This window comes from Pomacea canaliculata, linkage group LG7 (assembly GCF_003073045.1).
Source record: "Pomacea canaliculata isolate SZHN2017 linkage group LG7, ASM307304v1, whole genome shotgun sequence".
In the NCBI taxonomy this organism is placed as follows: Eukaryota; Metazoa; Mollusca; class Gastropoda; order Architaenioglossa; family Ampullariidae; genus Pomacea; species Pomacea canaliculata.
In genome coordinates this window covers 13,934,570-13,953,376 of record NC_037596.1, presented here as the reverse complement: position 1 = coordinate 13,953,376, position 18,807 = coordinate 13,934,570, and the positions used below count along the sequence as shown (strand labels likewise).

Here is an 18,807-nt window from a genome sequence, read left to right as displayed (position 1 = left end):
AAAGAAACAAAAAAAGAAGAAAACTTTTTTATGAATATATTATTAATATAAACTTAAAGGTGAATCTAACAAAACTGCAATCTTTTCATTACAAAAAAATAAAGATAAACCCCAGCCTAAGACGGTAACAATATGTGTTATGACTGACAAGTGTTAATAAATGACAATAAAATTCAATGGTTGAACACAACTCTGTGCCAGGTCATAGGCTGTCTGCCAAGGTTCATTCAACCCTTTGGTGCAGAAAGCGTCATACGCATTCTAACTGGACTTCAGTGGACTGAGCAAAACCGATATAGAATCTTCCTCTCTATTGTCTATGTAGTAATGGTATCCTTTTCCAATCTGTCGACTCTGGGAGTGAGTGTGCTCAGGACAAGATGGCGTGATTGTACAGACGCATTAACGTAGACCAGAAACTTAGGACGCCAGACGAGGTCTGGAACTTGTTAATCGTTGGATCCTCTAAACCCAATGACAAAATTGTCAAGCTTTAACATTTGAAAAGAAAAGGAAGTCATGCGATGGGCTTAAAGTCAACATGTGTTTGCCTTTTAATATATTTTATCATCCATTATATGTCATCCCCAGTAACTACAGCGACATCATGGTGCTTACTCTGTACATGCTCGTTAGCTGATACACTATGTAAGGCTTTGATATACATATACTGCCTAACTGAAACTCTAAACGATGCAGGACTACAAGAAGCTCCCCATTCGCAGGCTCTTTGTCCACGTCCCATTTACGTCAATAGAAATGTGACCAATGTGAGGGCGCTCTCGGCGGAGGTCCGAGTCAAATAAATATCAAAACAATAAAAGGAAGAGAAAAAAAATCCACCCGAAAAAAGGCATTACACGAGGATAATTTGTCGTTAGTTACTCATGCCCTCGGTTGCGCTGTACAGAAATCAGCAGCGACAAGCTACAGAGAGAAAGAAGGGAAGAAGAGAAAAAGAAAAAAAATCTGGTTCGCTCCAGCACTAGCACTTCGCCCCGCTTGTAATTTACCCACAATGCCTTTCTGATCAAGCCCAGACAATGATCCTGGAGGCTCGATAATTATTCCTGTAAAAATATCCTCCTGGTAATCAGGGACTAAATGTGCCAGCGAAAGGGACATGGAGGGGAGGCTGAGCGGGCGGTCATCCGTGAGCACGTTCTCAGGCCCAGGGTCGCCGCCGTGTGGCCAGCGAGGGCCGCCAACCAACGATCCCCACGCCCTCCACTTGTCCACATTGATCAAGAGAAGAAACTCAAGTGCGGGGGTTGACCAGGAGCGGTTGGGGAGGGAGAGAGAGGGAGGTACAGACTTGGAGATGCTGACATTCTGTTAGAATCTTGTGTGTACGATTGTCTGAGCGCTGTTCAGCAAAACTACCCGATGAAGGTTTGTGTACAGTCCTCCCACACTGCGATGGTTTAAAAGGTTTCGCCATCCACCCCATGTCTTCCAGTATGAGGCACATCGAGGAATAAAAATATACAGGTAGGGGGGACTACGAATGGAGGGAGGGGGAACGGGACGTTTACGAAAGACACCCGGATTACAATTTACATCTCACATATTCTCTTCCAACAAGAAATTCACAATGAATATTTAGCCACCGCGCGAGGAGAGGAAAGAAATTGAAGGACGATGAGTTCCACCGACAGTTTTGCAGATGGTTGATTAATATTGTTGACTGCGCAATATTCAATGTCAGCAAACCTCGTTTGCAGCATTAATAACTCAGCAGCTACGACAGCGCCTAAAGGTAAAAAATCACAATGTTCGAGATTAAAATAATTCTCTACTGCATTCCTGACATATCTCGAAGCCAGTATGAAATGCCAAACCGGCAAACAGCAGAAGTCAGTAAACTGTATTATTTATTATGTTATGCTCTTTCGATTCTTATCCCATCAGTTCACAAAAACAAAACACAAACAAACAAACAAACACATTTCTACATTGCACTACTGTAATCATCTACATCGGTTACTTTCTCAAGCACTGAAGTCCACGTTAAGAATGCCTGCGCGCAAAGTTGTGCTCCTTCCCTTGCAAGCTTAAAAAAAAATTGGGTGATTTGTTTTACCACCAACCACATCTCACCTCCTTAAACCCCTCCACCTAGCCTTTTAAGGTGCAGTTAGTTTCCTTAAACGAATTAACTGAACGTCTGAACACTAGCTACGTGTACCATCAGTCAGGTGGCACACACACACACACGCTGACCCATCCCAACAAACATAACCCTTATCTCTCTCTCACTCACTCACACACACACACGTGTGAAAAAGAAAACAGTGTAAACACTCACAAACTCTCCAGAACATGCATCAAAGTATACAGCATAACATCATCGGATTCAAAAGTCCGATGGAGTGACTAATAACGAGCTATTAATTAAAAAATACAGGACAAAAATAGGTACAGATATTTCATTTAAAAAACAAGCTTAACAATGTAGGTTCTTAGAGATGGATCTTCAGATTTGATTTCCTATCACTACTGACAGATCCAATGTGGTTGACATGTAAACAAACTGTCAAAGAAGTAAAATAAATGTAAATACATAAAATACATAAGTAATGTTTTAATTAACCTTACTACTTGATCATGTAATCTTTATTTCTGACGCAGCTTACATCTTGGAAGTTGTTTATGCGAATCTGCTTCTTGGTGTGACGACAGCCAGCCGCCACCATGCTGAGTTTTCACTGAAATATTGTAAATCACATACACACCTGCACTCCCCACTACACGAGCACCTTCGCACCATTTTCTTACACTTTTGCCAAGAGTTTGGCCTGCAATTTGGAGTCACCTATCTAAATGAAAGCGACAATTTTAACGAATTGTAATTTTCCGTGGTTTCTAATAGCGAGAACCCTTGAAGCCAAGCAACATCATCCTGTACTAAACCCTGTAAACAGAACATAACCCTGCTCCTGACTGAGGGGTTGGGTGTGGAGGAGAATGTTTCACATCCCTTACTTCATGACGAAACTAGACAAAATGATTCCCTCGTCCTTTAAACACAACAAAACAAATCAACTAAACTCCTTGGAAATTAAAAAATAAATAAAGGCCATCGTTAGTCAAGAAGATCGTATAGGAAAGCTTGCAAGAGAAAGGAAAACAAGACGAGACTGCGCGTACATCCTGTCACATAATGCGGTCATGTGATCTGCCTTGACCCTACGACCCTGTGCGGTCAAAGGGTGAAGACTGGATAACACGCGACACTAGCCTCATCCTCCTCCCGTCGGCCCTCGGCGAGATGGTCTGTAACAGGCTCCGCCGCCACCCGTCAAAGGGTTGTAATCTGGAACAGAAAACACAGTAACGACAATGCCGACGACACTGACAACTGAAGAGAAAGTAGAAGTGAATGATGACAAGACTTGAAGAAATATCATAATGGGGAAGAAGAAGAAGAAGAAAAGCACGATTTCTACAACTTTCATTCCCTTTGTGGGAACGTCTACTGTTAGGACGGCGTCCATTGCACTCACCCAGTCAACGCCAGGTTTTGTTTAAAAAAAAAAAATCATTTTTCTGATTTAAATTAGAATTTTCTGCAAGAAAAGCTTCTTGGCCGCGTTTATGAATCTCTTCTGCCTGGTCTTAACGTTTAACGCACGGCTGATTTATTTATTTGTCGTTGCGATAGCAACCTTTTGACGTCGGTCTTTGGTCACGTGACTTGGATATTGTTACACACGTGGTCCGAATCTCTCCGGTCATTATAACTAGTTGTCGGGCTGTTTACTTCACCAGCAAGCTCACCACCCAAGTTTGGACAACTCACCCTCTCGGTAAATCGCCGACCACCACGAATACTCATCCAGGCCTTTAACTCATCTTCTGTCTGGTCGCCGTCTTCGCTTATCACGCACCCTCCCACCCCGTTCATCTCACGTGTCCACGCCTTATGATTTACTTCCGCTGATTAACTTTATTATTGTTAACATTATTCTATTACCTGAATCACGCAGAGGTTTTTTCGGTTTTGGCTTCTGCTGGGATGGGCCGGGATCAGTATCGTCTCTCTGCAAAAAAAGGGAAGCAGACGGGAGATGAGGCGCACGGAAGACAATCCGCCGGCGCAGGCCAGAGTTATCTACCCCAGGCACGAAATGCTAAGGTCACCGATATAATGAAGAGGTGCCCCATGATGTTAGCGACACTCTAGTGATGGTCATAACTGACACACCTCACTCGTTATTCATAAAGAAACAAAAGAGAGAATTCCCGATTTTCCAATTTAAATGCAAAGGTCGGGGGTAGGAGAGGGGTGGGTGATATTTTTAATTTTGGTGGATCTGCATATCACAAGTTCAAAGGCTACCTTCATATACATCCAATTTTTTGCGATGACGCAGTATTCGATCACGAACTTGTATTACTGGACGAATTTTTTTTCAGTTAACAGCTAAAACGAGGCACGAGACTACAAAGCTTCCGGTTTAGTCACATTTTTGTTTAGGCTCGCCGAGACTAACAGCGGAGAACTTCGCAAGAGGCTGAGCGTTGGTCTTGGAAGAGACAGACAGCAATCCACCTATACACGTCCGTGATTCGATCGACTGTGGGTAGCTCCGCCACCGCTCTTGCGCGCGCATACACCGGAAGTACATGGTTAAGCTGACGCACGTCACACATGACGGCGTGCCTTGAAGCCAGCCATCCAGATAACGTAAAATCCACGGTCCAGCGCGTGCGTCGTCAACTGTATCTAGAGCAAGGGAACTGGAAGGCAAAGCCCAGTCCTCGGCTCCGTCGTCATTACCTCTCCTAATAAATCACGTGACTATTCCTACAGATAAGCAGGATGAGTGGTTAAACAAGGAGAAGAAAGTAAGATGTCGAATGTACTGTAGCGTATATCATCGCCAGTTTGCGGTGCCTTCCCCACCATTCCCCAAGAGAGGAAGCTGATACTGTGTCGATCATCCCCCACACTAGTCGCACCGGTCTGTTAGAGGAGGGTTATCATAGACAGCTGTCTATCTCGTGAATTAGCAGACGATTCCCACGAAGACAAACGTGTGATCAGTCAGGGACGGTATCATCACAGCCATTCGCTCATCGACACATCCACACGCACCATTACCACAAGCGCTCGTGTCCAAGGATTTCTAAGGCAACCGTGGGGCGTTGGTTGGAGGCGGGGGCGGCTCGGGAGTTGGGGGCAAGGAAAATATCCAGTGACCATCACTGTTTCTGTGTCTGTGCGTGACTTCAGTCATCGATTCCCGCTGGCCAGTCCACAAAAGTAATCTTGGAAACTAGTGACAAATACACGTACCACACACCAGACGTTTTAAGACAAGACTGATGGTGTGTGTGTGTTGGGGGTAAACAAATGTTCTATGCTTCACAAAGATAAACAATATGAGGATAAACAGTCTCCTTTACTGTAGAACGCTTCAAACATCCTTCCTTTTCAACGGTCACATCGTAACAAATTTTCACCAAGTTTACACTTGACGAATCTGTAAGAAACTTTTATAATCGAGGTGACATTCTCAGTCCCCAAAAATATTCAGAAAAGAATCTGCCACACGAAAAAAAAATCCACTTTAAAAAGCAAATTTCTCAGACCATTACATTAGGCAGAATACCCAACGCATAAATATTAAAGTGAGGAGTGTGGGGAAAATCCATCGACGATACACAGCAAACAACAAACTTGACATCCACTTGACCAATTCCACGGGGACAGAAAACAAGATAAAAATGATCAGCCCTCTATGTAAGATACAATAAAGTTTGATACTATTTAATCCTGTGTTAAGACCTCTTTCACTACTTTTACTGTTTTCTATCACAGACAAGAATACATACTATCAACCTATCGGTAAGATTCTCTGGTTCCGTGGACAGTGCCAGCAGAAGCAGCTATTATCTGCTGACCACACGTTTTAACACCTCGATTTATCAAAAAGGTTCTCAGTCAAATTATCCGCTGTCATCGCACCCTTATGGTGGAGTCTATAAAGCACCCGTAAATGAATGCCGCAAATAGTTTTCCTTCCCATTTTTTTCAATAATCTGATGACATCCTTCGGCATAAAAAAGTCACACACGACCGCCTTCAAAGAAAGAGATGTGGATATTTTTCTTCTGTTAGGCGGGAAAAAAGTGAAATAATCTGCTAGTCCAGGACGCAATTACTCTGAGTTTCGTTCAGTACTAACCTCCCCTCTTCCATCCTTCTAACCTTCCATGATCCCTTCGTGTCTGAAAGTACTCCCGTCTTCCCCTACCCCATCAGAACTCCCCCTCAACCCCCCTGGCGGCAGTTTTTGCTGGGCTGTGGCAACCCCTAGCCCCACTGCCGACCGAAGGGTTCATCCACTAAATCAGCGCCGCTCGTCCGTCGTCTAATGATGCGATTTAATTAACGTCGCCTCTACATCATCATCGTCTTGTCATCGTCGTCTCCGGCCAAGTCGTTGCGGCGGTTAGTAGGGTGGCGGGGTGGCGGTAGGTGGTGGTGGTGTGTTGCGGCGGAAGAACTTTTTCCGTGTGGGGTGGCAGAAGGGTGAGGGAGGAACTTGGGGTGGGCTTGTCCAGCCACGACGGATAACAGGGGTAGAAGTGTGTGGGAGAGGGGTGGACTGGGGGCTGGCACGAAAGCTGTCGAGAGTCGTGATAATGGTCCTGTTTTTCTTGAGCACCGGGTGCTGTAACAGTGCGTACTTAGCGCGATATGACGGGCGAGCACTTTGGCAGAACAGAAGATCTCATTGACGCTGGAATAATGGGCGACTATAAAGCGGGATTATTTACTGCAAATTACACGCGATTCATTATCTCCCCCTTTAGCGGAGGACTCGGTCATTTCTTTTTAGCGGGCGTAAAAAGCTGGCTTCGTTCAGATTCGTTTTTCACTCTCTTCCCCTCTATCTCCTTCCCCCCCCCCATCCCTTTATCCATCTCGAGCGTGAAAGATTTTTCTGCTGTACACGATGTGCGCGTGCAGGACCCCCGTTTCGATGACGTCAGCGGGTCAAAGTTTGACGTTTATTTTAACCTGTCTGCCACCCAACCTGTTCTACATCGGTGATGAAGAGCACACTCACGAATTGGAGACGTCCTGCCACTGTTACGAAAGTTGGAAAATCGCATGCAAGCACACACGCACGCACACACACACACATAAACATACAGAACAGGAACTAACCAGAGAGACAGAGAGAGTTGTGAAAGAATATGGACAAGGCACACTTTCAGTTGATGAGATTTAAACCCACGTGACCACATCATGCACAAATCCGATCTTCACTCTTAAAAATTTTTTTAAATTAAATTTTGATAGTGAAGTCTTCTTTTCTCTGTTTATTTAAACTAGATTTTGATGAAACTGTTGAATAGTTTCTGATTTTTGTCCTTTTTTAGGTAGTGGGTGTGTCTATGTTCATTATCAATCGTTCTCTCCATTTTTCTCGCCTTTCGATGGCGAAGAGGTTCGGAAAACCCGAACATATCAAAGGACATTAACATCATCATCGCATCAACATTTGGACACACTGACCACCCGCCTACGATCACTGTCCACGCCTGGCCCACCCTAAGGTTCCTCCCTTCCACCAACTACACGCGTCAACAGGTTTGTCCTGTTGGCAGGATGTGGATGGTGAGGCGAACAGCTTGGTGCTGTTGGAGTGATTGATACAACTGTCCTCGCTCACTTAGCATGAAATGTAGGGGAATATTACATGTCACAAACAGTATTTCTAACTGAGAAAATTTATCAGGCTCGGCAGAGAGAGAGAGATAAAAAAAAAAACAATGTCTACGCAGAAAATATTTGGAAAATGCGAAAACTAAACTCGTGACATGTAGCCGGAAATTCATTTCAACTTATAATGGAAAGTGAAACCGCCAAACGAGAAGGAGAGAAAGCAGGAGACGTGTTCTTCGGATTGCTAGCGGAGAAAACGATAATAACACTGGCTGGTGCCACAGGCTTTAGGGAATCAATGACACAATACCCTTTGACCCCGAGAGACCAGCATCATTGTGTTGCAGTCTCTCTTTCACTTAGCTCCATTCGTCAAGATATTAGTAAGGATGGTGAACTAGATAAATTGATAAAACGAATGTGTGGGTGTAAGTGAGATATTGTATATTGGGATGGAAGGAAGTGTGTTAATATGTACAGTACCCCCTGGAGATAAAAAAGTGAAGAATACAGAATTAGTGTGAAGGAGAGTGAATGAGAGAACAAAAGTGTTTATCCTTTGTTTATATGTGTTCATATGCTTTAATTTAATTGACTATAGATGTAGGGTATATGAAGAGGCTGGAAGAAGGAAAGAATGAGTGGATGATATAAACAATTTATTTTGTTGTGGTTTTTTTTTTATATTAGCTGTCATATACCGACTAGTGAGTGTGTGTATATGAAAAAGAGATACTATTTATAAAGATAGGGTGTGTGTGTGTGTGTGTGAATATATATGGATATATTTTTTAATATCTCAATGCCACAGAGAGTGAAAGAATAAAGAATCTTGAACTTTCTCAGCGTCCCATCGACGTCAACAACATATCTCGCTATTCGAAAGTATATTAAAAATAATCATGATTGTTTAGTACATACATACCTCCTCCTGATGGAGGAATTCATGGCATTTACGGTGTCTGCACACATGTTAAACACAGACATGCCAGCAAGTGCACAAACAGACCCACACGAATGTTTACTAGCCAAGGCTTTTTCATTTGCTTATCTTTAGAAAATCAACGAGAGGGTTATGTTGGACATTTGTAGGCCGGAACTTACACAGCAATGCCGACGATTATATATATATCAGCCGACGTGGTGGAAGAACATTATGGGTATTAACAGCCGACATAAAACCGGAAGTGGTCTACCCTCGGCTTGGGGTAAAGGTCACGTGCATGGATCAGTCTCCAAAATCGTTCACAAAGGCCACTGGCAGCTGATGAGAAGCATACGTACAGATAGTCATTCCGGCTTTCTACTGACCACCGAACAACCACACACCCACACACTCACACTCTTCCTATTAGTGTCACAGGCAAGACCAATAAATTCGTAACCGTTGTATCCCCGCCAGGATCAGGAAACGCATCCACGCGGCCCCACGCTGACATATAATTAACAAACACATAATGGTGAGTATGCAGCAGATGACCGATCTCGTGGCGGAGATAACGAGCTGAGTAGGTGGTCACTGAACGCTTCTCTCGCACCGACCAGGCACCACGGGTGCCACCCGACATAACCCTCCGTACCCGCTACTCGATGTCAGCATCAGTTTGGGTGCGCGTTCGCACGAGCTGCGTACAATCGACAAGTACGATACCAATAAGATTTTTTTTTTTTTCGGGGGAAGCCTCAAAATATACTCCCTTCCTCATTTGTGTGTGTATGTGTTGTTAACTCCACCCTTATCTGAGCCTGGTCTTAACATGTCAACAGCTTTTAAAAACCTAATTTATTAAAAGCACCATCATTTCATTTCGCATCTGACACAGGGAGTATGTGGTGACATGTTTTCGCGTTTTCCACTTAATTTATTCCGATAAGAACTCCGATAACTGCTAAGCAGTGTTGTCCGTCATCAATGATTCACAGATCACAATATACATCGAGAGGAAAAGGAAGGCAACTATGCAACTATGGGTGGTGTCAAGTTGACAGGAGCTGAGCCACCCGGCTGCACGTCCGAGCGCGAGAGAACTCAAGCAGAGTTGTCTCCTGCGATGCGAGGAAACTGCTTGTCACGGTCTGTGGTTTCTGTTCAGAGGGAATCACGTGACGATACTCAAGTGGCATGTGGACATTTTTGTCGGAGCGTAAAAATATGTTTACTCCAAAAAGTGAACTACACCAGGCAACAAGATTTCTTTATAAGGGGGAAAAAAACCAACAACAAAACTTCCTACCATAACAACCGTTTTAAAAAAAGACCAGGGAGTTGGCTAAGGCTCTTATGACTTGCAAACAAAACAAATAACTGCCACTGGAGACACGACACAAAAGCTCTTATTGTGATGAATAAAAAGGCAAATTCCTAGGTGCTGGAAGTATAAGATGGTTGACTGCTGACTGGATATGAAAGGAAGAGAAACAAGTTTTCACAGCTGGCATGAAGGGTGAGTCAAAAGAAGCGCTCATCTGCAAGTGTTTCAGGTCGTCTTCAAATCAAACATTCTTACTGGTATTCCACCCCTTAACCAACTCACCCCTACGACGACTGTAGAAATACTGTTACGAAAAATCCGGCAGCCATTCTGCATGACTGTAAGTCAGAAACCATTTGCCGGGGATGACAGTCAATGCCAGACTATGTTCTCTTATCACCGCCCTGACATTCGGCAACTGAAGACAGACCAGTCCGAACTACTCGTCCTGTGAACAGCGGCTCAGAAACCTCTAGGTGCACAAGACAAATCAAACCAGAATTTCTAAAAGCTCTCTTCATCGTCATCTTTCAATTTTTTCGAAAAAATTATTTAAAGTACTATAATCTGAAGTACTATACCGAATATAATGGATCACCCCTTTACCGTTGTACGAAGCAGACACTGATAATGAGAAGAGTATCAATGAATCTATTGCTGGGTGAGCCACAGTTTTCGTTTTGCGGGCCGGTGTCAAAATTCCAGGCTAAAATACCCCAAACCTATGTCAGGTGCACAACAAACCTAGTGATAATGGAATGGACAACAAATGAGGACATAAAGGCGTTCACTTACAGAATTTATTGTGGAAAGTGAAACTGTTGGAATTCGCTCACAATAAAACTTCAAAACCAGTCTTCCCTTTGAAGAACGACTCCATCAGACATGTCAGCCGTGTTGTTATCTTTGTACTTTGTCTATTTTAGAATGTTACGGTCTGTCGATTTCTAACTTGTACTTGATAAATTAAATTTCAATCAATTAACGTAGCATGAAAATTAAAAAAAAAAAAAAAAAAAGAAAGAAAGCAAGTGCACTTTACATTCTGGCAGACGGGGTGGTCCAAAGACGTCGCGGTACTTAACCCACCCCTGCTCTATCGGGTGGTCAGAACAGTCATGAAGCATTTTGCAGTAGGTGGCGCTAGTTCGGTTTGGAAGTACATACTAGAACCATTCACACCTGTGTTATTGTATGTCATTTGACAGCTGACAGTTTTAGCTTTATTCATTAAAAAACAAACCTAAGCGAATATGTATGAATGAGGTGAACATATGTTTGACATCGTGGAGAGGAACAAGAAAGTTGAGAACAAAACGTTTTGTTAAAGAAACGGGGGGAAAGTTCATTCACTGATGGTGTCGCCTAGTCGATACCATCAAAAATTGCAAGAACTGTGTCCTCCACTGAAGGAGTGTAGACCACCTTTTCGTGAGAATAAGTCACCTGCCAGTATTGGTGTGATAGTGTCGGCACATCACGACTACAAACTGAGAGAAATGGCCCTGCGGTGGGAGGGCAAATATGGAGTTTTATATCTGAGTAAACGATTTTTTTTTCGCTGGACTTTATTTAAGTGAGACATCGTCGAGAGAACAAGTGAGAAAATTACTGTAGTGTGCCAAGAGAGACATTTCGAGATTGAATGGATATATGAATGAGTTCGTGTTCATTGGGGATTAATTTAATGTGAGTGCTAATCATTTTGATGGCCTTCCCCGGGGAATGGTTTGTAAGTGTTTATTTGTCATAATAATAGCAAACAAAAAAAAAAAACAAAAAAAAAAACAAACAAACAAAAAACAAAACAAAAAAAAACTCACTGACAGGTCGTTTGTTGTGTGTTGAGAAATAGAACTGGTGCTGTTGCAAGCCTGAGTAGTGAAGTTGTGACAAATATACATTGCGAAGTCCACTGCGCTTTTGTCTTTTTTTTCCCCTACAATATCCAGTCCTTGTAATCTTTTTCTTTTAACTATCTATGCCGGAAACATCATTTTCAACATTTCAAGCATGACGACTTTGTTTACTTCCTTGCCATTCGCAAAACAAACAAACAAACAAACAAACAAACAAGCAAACAAACAAACAAACAAACAAACAAACAAACAACAAGTTTGTTAGTTCGAAAATGTCTGCCTTTCACTTCTGTCCACGCACTCAAATCAAAGGTAGTTATTATGCAAGGGTGGGAGTTATTTTGGGGTGAAGTATGGTCAAATCCAGACACCAGTCCGCTTTTTTGTCACGATGCATGAAGTTCACAAAATCTAAGGAACTCTTAGTGACAAAAATGAATTCAAACTGAAAATTCCGACTGATTTAGAGAATATACATATATACTTAGACAATCAGTTTAGTTACAGCTCTATAAGAAATATCCTGCATAACTGAAAATAGCCCCAATTTCTTCTGCAAGAGGAATTTTTCTGCTTGTCCCTCTCTCTGCCATGTGAATCAGTGTTTACGTGCGTGTGTCCGTGCAAGAGAGAGAGAGCACTTTCAAAGTGGTGTATATTTTTAAAATAAAAAGGCTAACAACTTGCTTTTTTCATGCTTGAGTTGAAAAATGTAGGATCTGAAAATGCCATTCTCAGAAAAAGGTTTAGAAAATATTAGATTACGCTTATATTATTGAAGAAAGCTTATTTGCTGAGAAACTTCCTAATTATTTTTTCCAACATATGCTAATTCCACTTTTCTTTTAAAATGTCAATATCCATCGGAAGAACACAGCCCTGTGGATTTTTAAAGAAATTTCTTAAACTTGCAAAAACTCGCCTTAAAGAGGAAGTTTTAAGTATTATTCCTGATAGCACAAGCCTTGACAGAAGCAGCTCCTATCCCATTCTGCAAACCTATTTTCTAACTGGCGGGAGGAAACAGGAAACGCAGTTTAATAAAACTCGATCAAACATGATGATCTGTAACAATGAGATGCTAATACTGAGCAGAATAGCAACAGAGTATGAAATCATCCACTCCATTGATTTCTGTTTAACAGTCTCTCATTGCAGCCATTTTTTTATAGTCTTCCCTCTCCCTCCCACCAAACACCCTTTAACTAATACTACCTTCCATCTTTCAATCCCTTGGGTTATCCATTCGTCACTGCGAGCTTTTGATCTCGCCTTTCGGTTAAGAATGATACCCCGGAAGCACTGGAGCTCCCTAGGCAGACCTTCAAAGTCCCTTCTTCTTCATGAATTCCTGTTCTGGATGGTGACAGCTAACAGTCACAAATCAGTTCAAAACTTACACGACTAGTAACTTCGATTGTTTGACCTGTCTTCCTGTAGTTCCTCCTCCTCCTTATCAAGTTCAGCTTCTCGTGTTTGTTTGTTTTTTTTTCCACTGCCTGTCCTCTCCCACTCATTCAGAATTATATTCTCCGTCTTTTTTTTTCGCAGGATGGAGAACTCTGATCCTAGCTTATGGCAGGAAAGAATGCTGGACCCGGGGGAGGGAGGAGATTAGAAGCAACACGCGGTGCAAGTTAACTAAATATTCACGCTTAGTTGCGCGCTTCAATCAGGCTGTCAAGTATCCTCCCTCCCTCCAGAGTCGGACCCATTCTTTTATACGAGATGATAGTTTTGCTTTTAAAAACAGCAATAAATATAACTTATATCCTCTACATTCAGACCGGACTATTACTATTTATTGAACTGTGGAGCGCGAAAACAATGTGAACAAAAAATACTCTCTTTAGCTAACACGGACTTAACCACTAGTTATAAGCAAATGAATATAAATCTTGCTGGCCAATCACTCTTTCTCTCTCTCTCCCTCCCACACACACACCATGCAAAGATATGTACAGCAGCGCAGAAGCAAACACAAACAGCCAGGTAAGTCATTACCTTCCTATTCTGCCCGGAGGATGTGGGTGGGGGACTCAAAGGCGGAGGCCGGACTACCGTTGTTTGCAAACAAACGGACAGCGGAAAACCACCGAGAGCTCGTCTGGCGCTCGAGCAAGTTCTAATCTCTTCTGTCAATGAGTGAATGCCGTGAACGATCGTAGGGGGTCCGCAACAAGACTTCTTCCTCCCTAACTAGAATTCTTTATATTCTCTTTAGTAGTAATTTAACCCTCCTTTCTTCCCTTGTCTTTTCAGCCATAACTGGGAATTCTTTTCTTCATTTACTCAGTTGTAACTGAAATTTTTTTTTTCCTTTTCCCAGTTGTAGAGGACTTGGCGTTCAGGATCCAAACCTCTTTTCGGGCACGTGATACGTTTGCACGTGACCTGATGCCCTGAAAACACAACCTGTCGCTGTAAAACAAACTCTCTTAATCTCTCTCTCTCGCGCTGTGAGTTGTTCATCCATTTTGTAATGCCAGTCCCGGGCTACCCACTATTACCATAAATGGCCCTTCCCGGCAGCCCCCCACTCGGCCCTAGCCAGCCCCTGTTTATCTATCAACAATACGAAATGTGAAAGGCGCAGATAGCGGACGCGTGTAGCCTGTGAACTCCCATAAGCCTCCGCGGCAATATCGGCCGCGCTTCCCGCCGCTGGTCAAATCCCATGAGCCCGCGCGCAATATCAGGCCTGCTTCCTACCGGCAGGCCGATCCCATGAGCCTCCGCGCTCCCTCGTCCATGCTGCCACGCAGGGGCGGCTACTCTAGCGAGATCAGCGGAGGTGGCCTCCCTTCAGCGAAGGCGAACTGCGATGGCGACGACGATTTCTTCTTTACACGGCTGACACGATGCTGTCGGCAGATAACGTCGCTCTGCCCTGGCTTCATCTCTCGTCGTTTCCCACGTCATCAAGACGCACGTGCTAAGCTAACGACAGAGATTGGCCACGTCTTTGTGGTTAGGGAGGAAGTAAATTCACCGTCAGTCGACTTCTGACCACGCTCAATCAAGACAGCCATATTGAAAAGTTTTGTTAAATTTTTTTTAAAATGGAGTCAATCATGTGGAGACTTCAGAATTTTTTACATGGTTTTTCTTTCTAAGGCTAATGCAAAAAATAAATAAGCACACATAAATAATTTATTTGAAATGCACTTAAAAAAAAAAAACCACCTTAGGTCTCGGGATTTTCTTTAATACATTAAACTTAAAATATACAAGTGTGAGGGCCCCAGAATGTTTCAAGAGTGCCCCTCACACGTTTATATTTTCAATTATATGTATTAAAGAAAATCTCGAGACATAACGGAAAAACGTATTTTACCGTTTCAAATATAAAGTGAGTTTGTACATTTTTTTTTTTTTACTTATTGCATTTTAAACCTTTTAGTATTTTTGAATTCTGTTATCCAGCTCTACTCCCCTAATTTGGCATATAAGTTCTCACATAAAAATAAATATTAAAAAATACCAATTGTGGACTGCTGGAAATGATCTAATATTGCATTGTAACAGGAAATGAGTAACTGGTGAAAATCTGAGACCTCTTGGACGATAGGAAGTAGGCGAAAAATCGATTACAAATTCCCACTGGACAGACAAGTAAACAAACACAGCGATTTACATAAAGTAAGAACTGATTAGAAACATAGTCCCTCCCATGAATATTTTCTTCCAAAATTTACTCTACACAGGAGGGAGATAAGTGCCAGTATTTGACCCTGGACGTTTTTTTTTTCCTGTACACGTCCAGGGCTTATCTCTGAGATCAACTCTATACCAGAGTTCTACAGTGACACTGTCCTCATAAATGATTACACGTGACTACTGCACAGGTGGCCTTCTCTTCCTCCGCAATACAGCCAAAGTCAGGTAATACTGATAGAAAAGTCACGTGACGTAGCACTCGGCAGTGCCTCAGGTTGGTCATGTCCAGCTCACAAGACGTAGATGTCACGGTCCACAGTTCAGTGGCGACTATGGTTGTAGATGCCGGTCACTCTCATCATCTCATTCACATTGCTCGGGTGGCGGAACAAGACCCAGCACCTCGTCCAGATCGGCTCGTGTCGCCATTACAGCCGTAATGCATTTCTAGTTCTTGTACATGACATCGCGCATTAACCCCACCGTGTGCACGTGCCGGGACACATCTGACGTCATTGGTCTAACTTGTCCTTGACTCGGTCCCAACATCTCGACTCCCCAATGCCACCCACTCCCCGAGAAACCGTTAGCCAAACAGCAGCCACCATCCTATACAAACCAATCACACTAAGTATGTCACCGAGGACAGGAGTTTGCGCTTCCTACGAGCGCTCGGTTCCCCGAGAGGTGAGGTTCTGGGCGTGGAGGAGGGGACTTGATGACGCAGACAGGACGGAACTGTTCTCGACTCGGCTTGGAAGAGGAGGGAAAAAGCGAGAAAAAGAAAAAAGAGTTCTCGACCTGGTTTTTTTTTTTTTTTTTAAAGTGAGCGTTTTGTTTAAAAAGAAAGAACGAAAGACTAAGACGGTTCTCGAATCGTTTAAAGAGACTTTAAAATAAAAAAAGAAAGAGACTTGTTAAAGGAGAAGAGATAAACCGTCCTCGACACGTTAAAAAAGACTATTCTCAAGAGGGAATTGTTTCTATTCGTTGAGAGAGAGAGGAGGGAGAGAAAGATATATAATCGCATTTTCCCCACAGGTGTCAAATCAATGTTTCAACCAAGATTTCCGCTGTCCCTTCTCGAGTCTAAGCAGCAAGACGAACTTATTAAACTGATGCTTTCAGCGAGTAAGGGAGGAGAAAGATCCATGTAATCTCCTTTTCTCCCTTAAACGGGCTTGCAGCAATATTTGACCGAAAGTCTGCGGAGCTCGATTCGAGTTCACTTCGTTTGCTCTGGTCGTGACCGTCTGCACCAAGACTCTTCTGAGTTTGGATGGCGGTTTGGAAACAAAGAACATATGAAACACACACTGTGAGATAAGAAAGTGAACAAGAGAATGTGATGCTAGTATCTGGGTCTAAAAAATGGTGACCACAACCCCACCACCTCATAAAAATCCAGCTTCCTTCTTGCTGGTTTTAGGAGAGCCAGGTGCAAAATAAATTTTGTAATGACTTCAGATGAGTTCCGAAATCCAATCTGACCCAACAAAAATAGGTAGCTTTGTTGATCGTGACCACTGAGAACTACAAGTCCATCCCCCGTCGACTATTAGATTGCTGCGAGGCAAGAATGTTTCAGGGTCAGGTTCTTTCATCACCTTGACTCCAAATGAAACCCATCTTAATTAAGACCATACTGAACACTCTGCCAGCGGTTCCAGCAGCATCTGTTTACTTAAAGGTTTAGGTACCCTTCCTCCATCTTAGACAACTTTTTGATGGAATCAGAGTCGGCGAAAGTTTCAAAAGAAAAAGAAAAGAAATATATTGATCTACTGACACAAATAAGTGTGGAATAAACGATGAAATAACTCTGGAATGAAAGATGAAATAATTCTGGAATAAACGATGAAATAATTCTGGAATAAACGATGTTCCTCTTTGAAGCGTTGATATTTCATGACGAAACGAAAAATCCACCGATTCATTTAATTTATACTTTCACTCCATCATTCACGCTATAGTGCCTTAAAAAGGCCCTATTTTAGCTGATCAGGGTCCACAGCCATAGTCTGGGAGTAAAGCTACTTCCTAGGCGACCCTGGACCGGAAGTAAAAGGCGACTGGACAGAAGGAGCATATCGAGCTGCAAAGACTCTATTCGTATCACTAATTAACGTCTCGAGGCTCGTCACGTGACCTGCCATCCCCCACAGGGAGCGCCTCTGGCTGCAGTTACAGGACGAAGGTAAAACTACTCCACAGAGAGTTGTGTATTTTCCGGTGCAAGGCTATGTCCATGGTCTAGCACCAATTCCCACAGCAGAATGTCAAGCAAAGGTGAGCGAGTTCGCCAACAGGCCGCCGGGAAATTCGTCCATCTTACAGGCAGAGAGGAGCAAGTCGATCAAGAAGGAGAGCGATGAGGATATGCGTCTTTCGCCTACTTAAACCTTTATCTAAATATTGCATTTTAACTTCTTCCCACACATCAAAAGATGGAAAAGCCGTACAGCTAATAGGTCCCTGGTTGAACTCTGACCTACGGCGGAGAACGGGGTCTGTGATAACAAAGCAAAACTATCGAAAAACTAACATTTAATTGTAACGCTCTTCTCATTAAAATTCTTTGTAAAAATTTATTTATTAGATATTGTAGATAACAGTGCTGTGGAATAAATTTTCTACTTTAAAAAATTAGATCGAAAGGTCATATGGTATTAGGGACACATCTCTACAAAAGGGGAACATTGGACGGAATCTCCCCTGATAATACTGTACTTTACATACTTCACGTTGAGATTAAATAATAAAGGAAGGCAGGGTTGAGTGTATGATAGATGAAAACATAAAACTATACCAAGCTGATAAAATATTTAAGCTAAAATTTCAAGTAATCTCTTGTAAACCAACCCGTCACGAGGCGATTCGATGCTGCAAATCATTTGTATCATTTTACGATCATTATTTATTTATTTCTCGTATACAACATGTGCACCCACAAACTGTCAAAAATGCCTTTAAAAAAAAAATTCGCAACCACTCTGGCGTATCTGGTGTCATGTCTCTGCGACACAATCTTGCTACAATGGGAATAATGGCCGCCGACGGAAGTAAGATTACGTCGATCTCGCAGTTTCTCGCGGGAAAACGCAAACCTGCGAACGAACACGTGATGTTCTGCGACTTGGCGCACTTATGACAATGAGGATCAGCTAGGAAAAAAAAAAAGTTTCCACGAGACAGCACGCGCATCACGTTTCGTGATATTGCAGCACATTCTTCTCACTGAGTGTGAACTTATCGATGAAGCCATCCATTCAGACACCACCTGATCTGAAAATCATCATATGATGTACATTATCAGAAACTTTCGCAAATCTTTATCTGCGTGGTTAGTGTC

At 42.7% G+C, this 18,807-nt stretch overlaps 1 protein-coding gene across 1 annotated transcript in view; it reads right to left on the bottom strand.

The window, feature by feature from the left end:
* Positions 1-21: 21 nt before the first annotated feature.
* The window catches only part of LOC112567726 (selenoprotein S-like), a 39,362-nt gene continuing 20,576 nt past the window's right edge, over positions 22-18,807 (bottom strand). The window contains exons 5-6 of the mRNA XM_025244508.1: positions 3,977-4,043; positions 22-3,316 (exon numbers count right to left, since the gene is read on the bottom strand). Of these exons, the coding sequence (XP_025100293.1) occupies positions 3,243-3,316; positions 3,977-4,043 (141 nt within the window). The 3' untranslated portion in view covers positions 22-3,242. The remainder of the gene's footprint in view (positions 3,317-3,976; positions 4,044-18,807) is intronic.